At 42.9% G+C, this 17,104-nt stretch overlaps 1 protein-coding gene across 1 annotated transcript in view; it reads left to right on the forward strand.

Annotated features, from left to right (window-relative positions):
* Window positions 1-15,749: 15,749 nt before the first annotated feature.
* Window positions 15,750-17,104, forward strand: part of LOC118706492 — a 73,765-nt gene continuing 72,410 nt past the window's right edge. The window contains exon 1 of the mRNA XM_036415843.2: window positions 15,750-15,921. Within this exon, the coding sequence (XP_036271736.1) occupies window positions 15,800-15,921 (122 nt within the window). The 5' untranslated portion in view covers window positions 15,750-15,799. The remainder of the gene's footprint in view (window positions 15,922-17,104) is intronic.

Raw genomic sequence — 17,104 nt, forward strand, 5'->3', positions numbered from 1 at the left:
CCAGAGGAATGTTCTCTGGGAGAAGAGCTAGAGCTTGCAGAATGCGAGAAAGTATGGAGGCGGGGGAGCGGGCAGATTCGGTGGAAGGAACACTGTGAGCCAAAGCCCGGCCCCGGCAGAGCACAGGGAGTGTTTGGGAGGACAGGAAACAGCCCAGTTCTCCTAAATTGTAGCATGTGTGAAGGCAGATAAGGCCGGAAAGATGAATTGGGGCCCAGCATGCCAGATTGATCCTTTGGACTTTATTCTGTAGAAGTAGAGCCAGGGATGATTTGGGGGGTATTCATTTACTCAACAAATACTTTTCAAGGGTTGAGTCTAGGAACTGGGAATATTGGGGGGGGGGGGGGGGGGGAGGGGGAAGGGGGATAGAACAATTAGTTGCTCCTGTGGAGCTTAGTGAGGTGGAAAGAAGGTAAAGAAATAAACAAGGCACTAGTCCATTCGAGGGCCACTCAGTTGTAGACAACAGAATACCTGCCATAAAGTTGCGAATAGAAAAGATTTTAAACAATCTCTCCTGATAAAAGGTCTGCAAGAAAGTGGCCCAGAGTTAGCTCAGAATGAGGGCCTCCAGTGCTTTCCATTCTGCTCAGCCTCCATTCTCAGAAGCGGGCTTTCCGCCCTCAGACTGTGGCTGTTCAGCTCCAAAGACAGGAGGAAGCGGCTGGGAGTGAGGAGTGGCTCCACCTGACTTGCCTTTTTGTCAGAAGCAAAATGGTTCCCAGAAACCAGGCGGCAGACTGGCCTTTACATCTCGGTGCCCAGGAAAGCAAGAACTTGTCAATTTTGACTCCTCTTAAGGGAAAGGGGATTTTTCTAACTTGGACGAAGGCCAGGGTACAAGGGAGGAATTTTTTTTTTTTTTTAGTTCATAGTTCATATATTTTATTGATTTTCCACAGAGAGGAAGGGAGAGGGATAGAGAGCTAGAAATGTCAATGAGAGAGAAACATCGACCAGCTGCCTCCTGCACACCCCCTACTGAGGATGTGCCCTCAACCCATGTACATGCCCTTGACCGGAATCAAACCTGGGACCTTTCAGTCCGCAGACCGACGCTCTATCCACTGAGACAAACCAGTTTCGGCGAGGGAGGAATTTTTAATATCTACTGTTTCACTAGGGAGGCCCAGCTCAATCCACCATCCTGGGCAAAGTACTGAAGCACGTGTCTGTGTAGAGATAGCCCCGCTGGGGTGCATACAGGGCGTCAAAGTCCTCAGAAGAAAAGACTTCCCTGCATGTAAGGCTCATATCTGAGGAACTGAAGCCTGAATTCTAACAGACCCACAACCAGAGGAGTGGACTATAATTTCTGAGTCTAAAAAGTAGTCCAGATCCATTTTACTTTTACTAATTTTTAGGCCAGAGACTGAGGAACAATTTATTTATTTATTTATTTTTTAATTTTCGGCTTGGGATCTTGCTTTAATCCCTTCCCAACCTAGTCTTGAAAAGTTTTACATTCTCATGCTACCACAGGATTATTTATTTGCTTAAAAACATCTGGGAGTAACTGTCCTCTGAGCAACAGGATAATAGTGTGTGCATTTCATTCTCTCTTTTGCACATTCACAAATCCTAGGAGTGGTGGGCTTACACAGAGCTCGATGCTAAGGCACTTAATGGGGCTCTGGGATTACAGAGTTGGCCTACTTGAGAGTCCGTTGAAGCAAAGTTCTTTTCAGGGCTTCTCGGTAGGTGCACAGGTAGGTAGCGGTGAATACTGTGAAAAGAGGCCCGGCCCTAACTTCTTTGTGTTCTTTCAGACCCACATTCCAAAGTGCTTTTGCTTGAGCAAAAGGCTGTGGTTGTGTATGCCCTCACACCCTATGTCATGGAGGGGTCTCCAGGAGACCAGGGAAAATACTATTTATCAGTGCTTACCAATGCTGGGCTCCGTTGCTGGCCTCTGAAATAGACATTGTTTAATTTAATCTTCCAACAGAGCTAAGAGGTAGATCTATGATTGTCCCTATTTCCGCTCCGAGGAAACACAATTCTGTGGAAACAGGATAGCTCATCTTAAACCTCCACAATGTTCACATCTGTTCCACATTTATTGCTCTTACCTTTGGCAATATGTCTTTAGAGGAAAAATATTATTGTAACAAAATGTTTTTTATCAATGAAGTCCTGAGCTTGATGCCATTTTATGTGTGATTATATAACATATAATACTATGCTGTGTTTCTTAAAATTTTATTATAGGAATCAGGACAGTATTGGCATAAAAATCTTTAATTTCTGTTGCACCTCTACATTCTGTTACTGTATCATGTTGTTGTTTGTTTAATCCAAGAAATATCTGTTCTTTAATCAAAGTGCTTCCTTGGTTCTAGTTCAGGAACATTGTGTGTGTGTGTGTGAATATGTACAATGAACTGAAGATTTGTGTGCTCCCAAATTCATATGTTGAAATTCTGCCCCTCAATGTAGTGCATTAGAATATGGGGCTTTTGAGAGGTGACTAGGCCATGAGAGTAGAGCCCTCGTGAAAGGGATTAGTGCCTTATAAAAGAAAGGGATTAATGCCTTATAAAAGAGCCCCCCGAGAGGGTCCTCCATGTGAGGACACAGTGAAGGAATCAGCAAGCAGGTTTTCACCAGATACCGAGTCTGCTGGTGCCTGGGTCTTGGACTTCTCAGCTTCCAGAAGTGCGAGAAATAAGTATTTGTTGTTCAAGCCACCCAGTCCCTGGTATACTGTTATAGCATCCCAAACCGATTAAGACAGTGTGTGTAAGTGTGTGGGGGGGATGATGTGGCATAAGTTACAAATGGATGTACTTAGTGGGGTGTTTTCTCGAGTTGCCATTTGTTTTCTTCTAGTTTTGGACACTCCAGACAGTCCCATAAGTCTGACTGCGGTAGGAGTTGTTAGAGAACTTCTTTTTGTGGCCACTCATCCTTGACACTGCAGCACTCCACGCGGAGGACTTGCTGAGATCCTTGATATCTCAGGCTTCAATGTGTCACCAACAGTGCAGACCGCGTCATGGCCAAGCTTCCGTGGTTCACGGTCGGTGCTGGAGTCCTCATTGTTGCTCTGAGTCAGCCAGGGAGGGGGAAGCTTTCCTTCGGAATGTGCTAGCACCATTTAAAAACTCTGGAAAATAAATTCAAAAAAGGACTCTATGAAAATGTAATTTTTTTGACAAAATATATATACCAATCAGTTTTCAGGGAAGATTTTGTCTTTTTATACAATTTTATAAACATTTAAAGACAGGTTACAAAAAAAAGTTTGTATTTTCTCCTGTATGCTACAGAAGAACACTGAGAAGATGTTTTTGTTTTTTTTTCTATTCGGTCCATGGAATACACAATATATGTTCGTTAAGAGGCTACTTTAATGTGTTAAGGTAAAAAAAAGTTATTTCTATCAAGTGACCACCTTTGTCCATGCGAAAATATATATAGCAGCTAGGCAGATATTTTCAAGTAAATTTTTTTCTTATTTTGGAGATAAGTGAATTGCAAATTAGTTATTGTTGAGAAACTCATAACTTGTTACATAACTGATAATAGCCAATTCATAATAAATGCTAATAGTTATATGTACTTACTATGAGCCAGGCATATGTTAGCTCATTTAATCCTCCCAACAATCCTATGAGGTCGGTATTACGTTTTGCAAATTGCACATCTGAGTAAACTTGTGCCCAATGTCACATTGTGGTGGAGCTGATCTGGATGTAAGCAGTCTTGCTCTGTAATCTGTGCTCTGAACCACTTGGCCATCCTGCCTTGCTCCCATTTGACCGAGTAGTATTTCAAAACTTTGCATCAAAGTCATAAGCGTATTTCTTAGGGCATTGTGATCTGTACATAGAGGTACCATATTCTTGTCTCAACCTTTTTTCCAGTTATATCTTCATTTTTACACCTTTCAGTTCTGTGGGTCCACAAAGATACCAGTAGTTGACGATTAGGAAGAAGGAGGTCCTCTCGTAATAGGTGCTTAACAAATGTCTCTCAAATGGATGAAAATAGAGTAATTAGTGTTAAAGAAAGGTCTTAATTTTTCCTTTCCTCTACTAGCACCCACGAATGAAATGGGACATTTCAAGGTCAATATAAAACATGCAAATGCTATCTATTATTTTTCTTTGCCAGACACGCTTTCCTTTCTTCTGGTAGAAGAATCCATCTTTTCTATGCAAAAGCCGTTCCAAGTGTAGGGGTGGGGCTGCTCCCCCTGCAGTTTACTTGACCACAGCATAGGTGTGAGCACATGACCCTGTCCTGGCTTAGCTAAGCAGATCCTCCTTCCCCTGGTCACAGTGATTGGTTCAGGACTCGGCATGTGAGTCCAGCAGGATGGAACCTACCTTAGGGTCCCTTAGTCCCAAATCACACCCTTCCTTGCCTTGCTTTTTTGTTTTTTAAAAAATATATATTTTATTGATTTTTTTACAGAGAGGAAGAGAGAGAGACAGAGAGTTAGAAACATCAATGAGAGAGGATCCTTGATCAGCTGCCTCTTGCACCCCCCCCACTGGGGATGTGCCCACAACCAAGGTACATGCCCTTGACCGGAATTGAACCCAGGACCTTTCAGCCCACAAGCCGATGCTCTATCCACTGAGCCAAACCACTTTCGGCTCTTGTCTTGCTTTGTGATCTTGGAGCTGGGCCTCCATAAACATTTCTCTTTTTCCTGCCAGTAGGATGTTAAACTTCATCAGTAGAGGATAATAGTGTTTCCCGGCAAAGCAATAGCAGCAGGAAGGTATTTCCTTTCCAGATTCTGGTTCTTCCTTATTATCGCTAGAGGCTTGGTGCACGAAAATTTGTGCACTCAGTGGGGAGGGGGATGTCCCTCTGCCCAGCCTGTGCCCTCTCACAATCTGGTACCCCTCAGGGGATGTCCACCTGCCAGCTTAGGCCCACTCCCTGGGGGATTAGGCTTAAGCTGGCAGTCAGACATCCCTCTGGCAGCCCAGGAGACCTTGGGGGATGTCCAACTGATGGCTTAGGCCTGCTCTCCTAAGGTGTAGTCATACATCCTTAATGTTACTGAGGAGGTGGGAGAAGGTCCTGCCAGGGGCCTCTGTGCTCACAGCCATCAGCCCAACTTGTGACTGAGCAGAGCTCCCCCTGTGGTAGCACACTGACCACCAGGGGGCAACTCCTGTGTTGAGCGTCTGCCCTGGTGGTCAGTGCGTATCATAGTGACCCATTGTTTGGCCATTAGGGTCAATTTGCAAATTACCCTTTTATTATATAGGATTATTATAAAGGATTACTTAGTGTGGTAACCTCGAGGCTGCACAGGGATTCCAGGTTTGCCCACAAGCCATGCTCTCCCTCCCATCAGCACGTGCGCGCGCACACACACACACACACACACACACACACACACACACGACCTCTGGCAACAGTTGTCCACACCCTCCCACAATGGCAAGTTGTTTCTATAGACTGGCCTTGGACGGTGCCCCATGCCCAGTTAGTTCACTACCAGCAGGCTTTTGGTTCCTGTGCAAGCCATATCCCTTTCTAAGAGGCCTGACTCTCATCTTGAGAGAGTGAGGGCTCCTTTCATCTTTAGTCCTTTGTTGTTCACACATCCTTTCAAGTCAGTAGCTGCTGTTTTAGACCTGCTATTTCTGGACCCCTTTTTTTGGTGTGTGTTCTGTTTTGTTTAATAACTTCCATTTTTAAAAAGGGGGGTTAACTTTAAATAAACTATCTCCTACTGTTCTAGTTAAAAATTCTTTATGTTAAATTTTCCCTGTTTAAATAGCCAGCGTGGTTTCTGTCTTGTGACTGGATCCTGAATGATCTCTCTGAAATTTTAGAGCTTTTTTGGGAAAAAAGCTTTCTTTCTCCTTACTAGGTCAACAGCTGTCAGGATGATTTGTTTCAACCTTTCATTGCACAATCTGCTTCTTGTTCTAGTTACATGTGCCCTTGTTTTATCTCTCAATCAGATTATTTGCTCCTAAAAGGAAATAATTGTATTTTAGATACCTCTTGTATTCTTATCTCCTGGCACACTACCTGAAAGGAATATTTGTTGAATGGATAAAAAAAATGCTGCATTACATTTGAGGGCAAGCACCATGTTTTACATCTCTTTGTATATCCTGGAATACCTACCACAACATCTTACCTATAGATGATCTACACATTTTTAGTGCATTGAGTGAGTCTGTAAGGTAAGTAGAACAAGTACCATTAATATTCCCATTTGAGAGATAAAGAAACTGAGGCAAGAGAAGTTCATGTCGTTCCCACAGCCACCAAGTTAGTCTGAAGTGCTATAGCTAGATTAGCACCCAAATCCTTTACCATCTACTCCAGATATTTCCCACTACCCGTCATCACAATAATAGCTGGTGTAACTGAGTGAGTCTTATGACTTGAAGATAAGGATGTCATCTCACATGGCAAGGGTTTCTTTTCTCTTACATATACTGTTTTGGACGGAATGTTTATGTCCTTTCAAAATTCGCATGTTAAATCCTAACCCCTAGTGTGATAATATTAGGAAGAGTGGACCTTGGGAGGTGATTAGGATATGAGGGTAGGGCCCTCAAATAAGATCTGTGCCCTTAAAGGAAGAGTCTAGAGAGCTAGCTCACTCCCTTTCCTTCATGTCAGGATATAGGAGAAGTCAGCATCTGCAACTCAGGAGAGGGCTCTCACCAGAACCCCACCATGCTGGTACCCTGACATTAGACTTCTAGCCTCCAGAGCTCTGAGAAATAAGACACCCAGTTTATGGTCTTTTGTTATAAAGGCTCAAACTGACAATGACATAATTGTCATTGATTTTCATAAGATTAGGTATGTATCATGACCTTTATTGACGACAGATACCTGGATATGTCTCCAGTATTGATTTAATACAAGGTGAAGATTAAGACTATTGTTGCTGCATAAGATGAGGAATTGGAAGGTACGATGAATTTTGCATTATTTTCTTGAGAATGACACATTGTAAGTTGATCTGAATCTCTTTTGTTTCCCAGAATTTTTACTGGCTGGGTTTATTCCACACACACCTCCCCCCTCCACCTTGGCAATATCTCAGGAGCTATTGATAAATTATTAAGCTCTGTTGCAAACCCAAGTGCCAGGATTAACCATAAAATGGTGTATGCATCTGGCTCTAGTCAAGAGGCAGAAAACACAACAATTATAGTGACAGAGAAAATTTAAGGTAAAGAATTGTTGACTAGGTGTAAAGCATCTTTACCAGAAAAAAGCAAAAGAACTCTGGATGCAGCAACTACCATCCCCTTGGACTGAGGAAACAAAGAGGTTGAAATAATTAGAACTTCAAAACTGAGTGGAGAGGCCCTGGGAGCTGAAAGTCAGGTCTCTGAGGAAGGGTGCTGCTCAGCAGCTATCTTGAAAAATGTACCTGGGATTGTTTTTAATCAGTTATGGTAAGACATGCAGACATAGAAATGTTCACGAAGGAAGAAGTTTATACTCACAGATCTCTAAAAACGGAAGGCATAGTGTTCCAGGCAAGGCCACCTGTAGAAGCACTAGGGTGGGTCAGGAGGCAGAAGGAGGAGGAAGTGTGGGCACAAGCCTGTGTTGTGGTCTCTTTAGGAAAAGTAAGATAGGGCAGGTCAAAGAGTTTAGAACTGGCTAGATGAATAATTTATACAGGCTCTGGACTATAGGGGTGACTAAGGGCAATGGGGATATTGGTTCTGTGTATGAGAGTTTGATAAAGGAGGTGGTTGTGGGCCTAGGCTCTGGGTTGGTTGATTTGCACCTAAAGGCGTACTCATGGGCAAGTTGTTTGCTATCTTAGGAATTAGCTACCTTTGGGAGGTGCAGTCCTCCTGAGTCTTCAGGGCCCTCAAGATGTCAAGGCATTATAATGTATAGAAAGTAAAAAAAAATATGATTAGTACATTGGCCTGGTATTTCTGAGTTACAAGCTGCTTTCCTGAGACTTCTTTCCTATAAATTAAACCTCAGCAGTGTTAGGAAGAGAGGCAATGTTGGCAGTGGCCAGAGCTTTGCAATGAGCAAGTTGCAAGTGGCAACTAGTTAATGTGAGGATATACTACTACATAAATTGGGTCTGATATAGATAGTAATGGGAATAAACAAATCAGAGACTGGGAATAATTGTAAATACCAGTGAAAGTAATTAGAGAAATAGAAAGTTCCAGAAGGGCATGTCTGGAATATGAGTTTATAGAGTATGGGAGACAGAGGCCTCTTTCAACACAAAGAACCAGGAGTGTGGAGCTGATGAGGAGGGGAGGTGGGGGAGAGCAGGAGGAAGGAAGGGGAGTCAGCCCTGTCCCAGGAGGCAGGAGACTGGTCCCAGTTCCTGTTTTTCCTTAACTGTGCAATAATTTGGCATTAGTCTCTTCATCTCTCCGAGCCTCTGTTGTTTTATTTAAGAAATGAGTGATATTTACTTTTTATAAATTCTGAACATAAATGTTTTAGAGAGACACTTTTGTAGAAGTAATTTACATGTACAGTCTTTTCAAATTTCACCATATGAAAATAAGGAATTACTGTCAAGAGCATCACCAGTCAGAAATTCATTTTTAAACTTCAGATATGCACTAAAGACTAAATCTGAATTTAGTCTGACTTTCAGCAGCCCACCATATCATTGCATGTAAATCAGTTAACATCTATCTCTGGGCTTCCTCAAAGTACAAGCTCTGCTCTCCAATCACCTTGTTTGGGATCCTGATATTAACACTGACCAGCCGTGTAACCTTGGGCACATTCCTTGACCTCCTTGATTCTTGTTTCTTATCTGTCTAATGGGATTGCTGTGAGCAAATGCACTGACATAGTGTACATGTGAATGTCTGACATAGTGTACATGTGAATGTTCTTTAGTATTTTATTAACTGTAAAAAGTGGTAGGTATACTCATCAATCCCTAGGACCCATTTCAGCTTTAACGTTCTATGATTTCATAACATATTACAAATGCTTAATGAGCATTTATTATGTGTAGTCCTGTGCTACTTTGACCTCAGGAAGTACACAAACAGCCACATAGGATTAGAAACCATGCATCATAACCCATACTATCATGATAACAGTAGTATAATAAATCATATTTAGAGTTCTAAGATTGATGATTCATCAAGCACATTATTCTGGGAAAAGGCATTTTGTCTGGGTTAGAGGATATGCTTACAGCAGGTCCTTAAAGTTCTTTACAAAATTATTTTATAGATGCCCATTAGTATGTGTTCAACTGACACCTAATGGAGTATTGTTGGAAGAAGTGCCCACATAGGGTTTTATTTTAAAGTCTGAAGCATGGTAAATTATATATCATTGCTTAGTCTAGCTGCTCTTTACAATGATATCATATTTCTAATGGGAAAATTAACATTAAAATTAATATTAAACTTGTGACTTGAGTTGAACTAAGAATGCTTAAATGGAAATGCTTTCTGTTGTCATAAATGTTACCATGATTTTTAGACTCAGTGCACAATATTCCACATGAGAAATAAAGGACAGTGTCTTATTCATCAACTAGAGGCCCAGTGCACGAATTCGTGCACAGGTGGGGTCCCTGGGCCTGGCCAGCAATCGAGGCCTATGGGGGGCGGGGCAGCTGGCTGGGAGGAGGGACTACAGGAAGTTGGCTGGCCAGGGGGAGGGGCCATCGGATGTTGACTATGGGAACACACTGACCACTAGGGGGCAGCTCCTGCGTTGAGCATCTGCCCCCTGTTGGACAGTGTGCATCATAGTGACTGGTTGGCTGGTCGTTCCAGTCATTCCAGTTATTTGGCTGTAATGGTCACTTAGGCTTTTATATATATAGACTGGAGGCCCAGTGCATGGAATTTGTGGACTATGGGGGGGTGGTTCCCTCAGCCTACTCTGTGCCCTCTCACAGTCCAGGATCCCTGCAATAGATTGTCCCAAAGAGGAAGGCCCTGCCCACCCACTGCAGCCCACCAGTCAGTGGCCTGGGCCTCTGTCTGAAGGGTGATCATGGGGTGATGGCCAGGCCCCCGACCAATTGCATCTCATCCACCTTGGCTGGCCTGGTGCCAGAGTGTGGTCTTCTGGACGGCCATTCCGCTGTTCAGTTGTTTGGTCAATATGCATATTATGCTTTTATTATTATAGATGAGGCAATGAGTGTTCACAAAACTCATGGTGATCACTTTTCAATAGATAGTTATCAACTCACTAGAGGCCTGGTACATGAGCACCAGTGAGGTCCCTCAGCCTGGCCTGCGCCCTCTTGCAATCTATAATAGGATCCCTCATCAACACGTGCCACCTCCGAAACTTCAACATCATCCCAAACTGAAACTCTGTACCTATTAAACAATAGCTCCCTATTCCCCTCCCCTCCAGGCCTTGGTAACCTCCACTCTGCTTTCCGTCTCTGTGAGTTTGACTATTGTAGGTACTTCATAGAAGTGGAATTGTCCAGTATTTGTCCTTTTGCATCTGGCTTATTTTACTTAGTATCATGTCATCCAGGTTCATTATGTTGTAGCATGTGTCAGAATTTCCTTTCTTTTTAAGGCTGACTAATATTCCCCTGCATGTATACTGGTATTCAGCATTTTGTTTGTTCATCCATCCAACAATAAACATTTGGATTTGCTTCCATCTTTTGGCTATTGTGAACAAAGCTGCTATGAATACGGATGTAAAAATACCCGCTTGGCCGAAACCAGTTTGGCTCAGTGGATAGAGTGTTGGCCTGCGGACTGAAGGGTCCCAGGTTTGGTTCTGGTCAAGGGCATGTACCTTGGTTGTGGGCACATCTCCAGTAGGGGGTGTGCAGGAGGCCGCTGATCGATGTTTCTCTCTCATTGATGTTTCTAGCTCTCTATCCCTCTCTCTTCCTCTCTGTAAAAAAAATCAATAAAAATATATTTTTAAAAAATACTGCTTGAATCCCTGCTTTCAATTCTTTTCTTTTTAAAAATTTTATCTTTATTGTTGAAGGTATTACAGATGTTCTTCCCCCTTTCCCCCATTGACCCCCTCCAATCCACTCTTGCTCATCTCAGGCCTTAACCACACAATTGTCTATGTCCATGGGTTATGCATATATAGGTTCCCTAATTAATCTCTCCCCACCCACCCCCCGATCCTGCCTTCCCTCTGAGATTTGTCACCCTGTTCCCTGTTTTTATGTCTCTGGATCTATTTTGTTCATCGTTTATTTTGTTAATTAGATTCCATGTATGAATGAGATCATGTGGTACTTGTCTTTCTCTGACTGACATTTTTAGCTTAGTATAATATTCTTCAGGTAACGCCATGCTGTCTCAAATGGTAAAAGATTCTTTTTTTTTTTTTTTCACTGCTGCACAGTATTATGTAGTCTAAATGTACCACAGTTTTTTAATCCACTCATCTACTTATGGGCACTTGGGCTATTTCCAGATCTTAGCTATTGTAAATTATGCTGCTATGAACATAGGGGTGCATATATTCTTTCTGATTGGTGCTTCAGGTTTCTTAAGATATATTCCTAGAAGTGAGATCACTGGGTCAAAGGCAGTTCCAAATTTAATTTTTTTAGGAAACTCCATACTGTTCTCCACAAAGGCTGCACCAGTCTGCATTCCCACCAGCAGTGAATGAGGGTTCCTTTTTCTCCACATCCTTGCCAGCACTTGTTTGTTGGTTTGTTGATGTTAGCTATTCTGACAGGTCTGAGGTGATACCTCACTGTTGTTTTCATTGGCATAAGGAAGGAGTCACAAATGACTCTTACATCTCTGTTTTGGACAAGTGAACAAAGTGGTGCCAATCACTGGGATAGGGAACAGTCTAAAAAAAGGTCTATTACAGAATCTAGAAGAGTGCTCTGATTAATTGTGCACAGGAAAGTTTAGAATAAACTGGATAGATCTCATGTTCATGAACATCATCTATATCAGGTTCAGACACAACTTAAATCTTAAGAAATTTGAGAATTCTTGTACTCATCACTGTATTCTTTTCCATTTAAAAAACAGCAACTTGATTGTGTACATGACTCTTTAAAAAATTAAATTATACAAGTAACAGTGGCTTTCATAGATTTACTATTTTAGATGAGTTTCCACATGGTATTTTTAAAATATGTACTTATCAGATTTGCAGTTTTCTAGGTGTTGGTAATTACTAGCACTGTACAAAACTGAAGGATTTGTGAAATTATACAATTTAAAATGGATGTGGCTGTATGATAAAGATAATGTTGCCTAATGTAACATATTTATTCATTGATTTCTCCCTCTAATATTTATGATCTTTAGAAAATGTTACTGCTGGTTGTTATGGGCATTCCATATAATACACAATATTAAAATAATAAAGTTATAAAACTGGAAAGAAGTTTAGATAATTTAACTCTCTCTTTTTATAGTTGAGGAAACGGCATCAGAAAGTCCTTTTTAACATCCTAAATGACTACTGTGTTCTTGGACACTGCATACTATTTCATGAAAGAAAACTAGTGACTTCAATCTTCATGTTCTTTTAATGTTTGGGAAAACAATAACCTGGATTGACTTCACATTGAAGATGCCAATATCATGTGTGTATATAGAATATTGGCTTGTAGAATATTGAAATGCAAATCAATTAATAAAGTCCGTTGTATATAAAAGAAATTTCTACCATTAAATACTTATAAAGTTTAGAATGTTTGCAAAATATCTGTATGCAAAATATTTGCATAACCACAATTCCCACACTTTCTAATAATCGCATTTCTTGTTGAGAGTGGATAAAATATAAAGCACGTTTAGGCACTATGTATTTCATATACACTTGACGACACTGTACATTCTAAACATGCACTACTGTTATGGCAAAGAAAGAGAATACAATTTATATTTTTATCAGGGAAAAGATTAAGTAGGTGAAAAAGTCTGTTTCTTTGTTAAAGAGTAGTTGACTGATCTATGGATTTCTATGGGTCAGACCATGAGGGAAAACTCAAATAATTTTGCCTAATAAAACATACTGTTTCTAACATGTTCAGGGACTAATATGGCATAACATAAAAATACAAAATAAATTTTTAATTCTTTACTATAGGAAATAATAAAACAATAAAGGCAATGTAGTTTTTAGTGTGTCAGATGCATCATATATGATATAAGCTAGAGTCTGTGTGTTAGACAAAATTAAATATATATGCTGGTCTCTGCCCTTGGTTCCTGACACAGGGCTCCTAACATCCTTATAAATTCCCAAGGGATAAGAGCAAGAGGAGCACCTTCTGTTCCATGGAGGTGACTCTGAGTGGAGTCCTAGATGGTTCCTGGCCACAGAAAAGGCCAAACCATAACGAGAAGCTCTGGGTTTTCAGGCCTTACCCCGCTCCCCCCATTCTCCGGAGAGCAGGGCGGGTCTGGAAACGGAGTTGATAACTGGCCATGCCTATGCGAGGGGCTTCCATAAAATCCCAAGAGTACGGGGGTTCGGAGAGCTTCCAGTTGGATACACTTCAGGTAGTTAGGGTCAGAATTGAGTTAGTTTGTAGGACACCAGTTGATATCGCAGAGAGTTGCTGGGTGTGGGGGCAAAAAAATCTCCATACATTCTTTTGGTGGCCAGAAGTGAAGAAATGTTTTGTGTGAGTAGTAAAGGAGAAACACAGGAGAACTACAGGTTTTTTCACTTCACTGTTTCTCTCCCAGCACTCTTCACATGTGAGGGTCTTCCAAAAGAACCTAACTCTTCATAAACCTTCAAACCATTAGTCTTCTCCCTCCAAGAAAACATAAAGGCAACTTCTTTCTGCATTTGTAGTTTCTGTGCATATTGCCATCGAGATTCCATATATTTCTGGCACAATTCCATATATATCGATATATATTCCACACACACACACATATATATATATATATATTCCACATATATATATTCCATATATATATATACCACATACATATTCCATATATATATTCCACATATATATATTCCAGAGAGGAAGGGAGAGGGAAAGAGAGATGGAAACATCAATGATGAGAAGACATCATGGATCAGCTGTCTCCTGCATGCCCCGCCCTGAGGATCCAGCCCCAACCTGGCATGTGCCTTGACGGGGAATCCAACCTTGATTCCTGGGACATAGGTGATGCTTAACCATAGCTGAGCCACGCCTGCCGAGTTGGCATGATTCCATTTTTAAGTGTTTCTAATGGAACGCACCCGAGAAAACTATCGAGGACCAGTTCGGTGAGTGGCCATCGCTTTATGACATTGTAAGTATTTATAAATAACTGAAGCGTACTTACCTTAGTTTCCCAGGGAGTTTAAAGTAAACAGGGCTATTGTTGTCTCCCCACCCCAAAACGTCAATAACTTATGAATCAGTCTCGGATAACTCCCAGGGCTCTTTGAGCCATAAGAACCGTTTGTTTACTCTAGCAGCAAAGTAGAGCTGTTAGCTTTCACGACGCAGTTCCCTAAAGCTCTGCTTAGGGCTTTTAAATATATAGTTATAGATTCCAGAGAGGAAAGGGGAGGGAAGGATAGAAACGTTGATGAAGACAGAATCACCCATGGGCCGCCTGCTGCTCGCCATCCCTCCAGCCGGCATCCGGGCATATACCCCACGGGGAACTGACCTCCTGGTTCATAGGTCAGCGCTCAACCATAGAGCCACAGCAGCCAGGTTTTGCTTGGGGCTTTTATCCCTCCTTCTGGCCGTTTTCTCCCAGAGGCCCAGATGCAAGTGCCCTGCTTTGTTGCTGAAGAACTTTGGGGACAGCCCGCGGACTCTTCCCTCCTGGGCTCCGGATGGGTTGTGCACTCAACGCAGAGGCCTTGGAGACCTGAGTCAGAGCGCACAGCTGTCCCAGGCAGAAACTCGTTTTTTAAGAAAAACAAACAAACATCTCTCTCTACCCCCACCCCCACCCCTAAACAACAGAGGCTCTCAAGCTTGCACCTGAGGCCATCCCAGGGTCTCTCTCGCCCCCATTGAGTCATGTATTATTTTAAGAACAAATGTACTGGCTCAGTCAATGAAAGAGAAACACCACATGACCTCACTCATTTATGGATAATAACATTATAAACTGATGAACAAAAAGATAGATACAGAGACAGTAAAGCAACAAACAGACTGTCAAATTACAGTGAGGAGGGCAGGGAGATATGGGGGAAATAAGGGATCAACCGAAGGATTTGTATGCATGCATATAAGCAAAACCAATGGACGAAAAACTCTGGGGAGGGAGCGCATGTATGGGAGTCGGGGGGGGGGGCGGGCAATGGTAAGATATGTACACATATAATACCTTAATAAAAAAATAAAAAATAAAAATTTTGGGCTCTCAAAAGAAATTTCAATTGTTGTACTGTTGATATCTGACTCTGTTGACTAATGAGTTTGCGGACCACTGGGTTACAGCATTGTCCCTATATGTTAAGGTAGTGGGCTTGATCTCCATGAGGCCACATATAGGAATCAACCAATAAATGCATAAATGAGTGGAACAACAAATCAATCTGTCTCAAATCAATAAAAAAATAAGAAAAGAATAAAACAAAATGGTTACAATAAAAAAAAAAAAGAAGGAATGTAAATTGAACATCGATCTCCACAAACAACGTCATTCACTTCAATATTAAAACTCCACGCATGCATTTCTTCATCCCAGCTGCACCGCCAAGCTCGCATTGCTGGGTGCGGGCTGGGGCGCCCCAAGGGTCCCCCGAAAGGGTCCAGCCCCAGAGGCGGGGCCGGAGGCGCGTCCTCCCTGGACCCCGCCCCCCAGCCGCCTCCTCGGAAGGAGTGGAGTCCGCGGCTTCTCTGAACCCCGAGTCCCAGCGGAGAGTCGGGGTGCCCATGGCCCAGGTCCCACGCCCCGGGGGCCCCTTCGCGCTGCCCGCGGCGGGGGCCGGGCACAGGCTGCGGCGGGCGGCCGCCGTCCTGGCGCACCTGTGCGGCCTGGCCCTGCACATGAAAAGGTAACAGCCCCGGCCCAGCTGCCCCTTCCCAGGGGGCTGCCCTCCCGAGCTGGTTCCGAAAAGCAGCGGGACCAGGCGGCTCCTGGGGCAGGACCCCCAGAGCCTGTTTTCTCCTCGAATTTGCTGTCCTCCCTGGGGCAGGAAGTTCTCTGTCTGCCTTCTTCTCCTGGGAACCTGTGAACAGGTGTCAGCTGTGAACAGGTGTCAGCTTGGTTTACAAAACCAGGAGACAACCCGAGGAAACGCCTACGTTGTTCCATATTTGCCTCTGGAGAATGCAAACACCAGAGAGGTGGCCCCCTGAGACTATGATTGTAAATGGGTTGTAACTGTCTGGGAACTATGATGCTTGAGGAAGACTCTGGTTTCATGATTGGGGTCACACAGCATAGGCGAGAGAGGGGTGTTAGTGTTAGTTGTGGTTTTTCTATGGTGAGCTAGATGAAGAACCCATCTGAGGAGGGTTTACCACAGAATTAATAACAGCTGATGTTGAGGAAAACCAGGAAGTTTGATCTTGCTTGATTGCGAACTTGAGGAAAATGCCATGTAACATGGATGTGTGTACCTGTCTAGCCAGTGACCTAGGTGTGGAATCTTTGGGTTACCCTTAAGCAATATTGAGGCAAAAATGCCACTCCTGGGTGCCCAGCTGTGTTGGCAATAAGGCAACTGGTATGGGCACCTCTGAGGACACAAAAGTAGCAACGAAAATAAAATTTAACTATTTATTGAGCATTTGCTATGTGCCATGTGTGATTCTAATTGCATATGCTGTTAATGTAAAGTGCTATTCTGGGTGCTTTCATACACTATTCGGTTTTGACACGCGTTTGAACTGGCTGCTGTCGTCCGTCCCATTTCATAGGTGAGGAGACGGTAAAGAGCTGCCCCACTCTCCAGCTGCTGTGAGTATAGGCTGCCAACAGCTCAGAGCATTGCCTTTGCTGATGGAAGGTGTCTTGCCAGAATATGCTCAGAGGTTACACCCCAAGGCTCTCAGGGGTGGTCTGTGGCTAAGGGATGATTTGATATGGGGGTACCTTTCTACCTTAGAGGGGAGGACTGCAACTGGGCCCATATTTTTGCCTTGCTTCTTCCTTTTCCCTGTCCTGCTCACATTACTTCCTTGCAGTTCTCACCTGAGAGCCTTACGTCGCACAAGAACCTTCATCTCAGGCTC

The sequence above is a fragment of the Pipistrellus kuhlii genome, unplaced genomic scaffold, assembly GCF_014108245.1.
Source record: "Pipistrellus kuhlii isolate mPipKuh1 unplaced genomic scaffold, mPipKuh1.p scaffold_m20_p_1, whole genome shotgun sequence".
Taxonomy (NCBI): Eukaryota; Metazoa; Chordata; class Mammalia; order Chiroptera; family Vespertilionidae; genus Pipistrellus; species Pipistrellus kuhlii.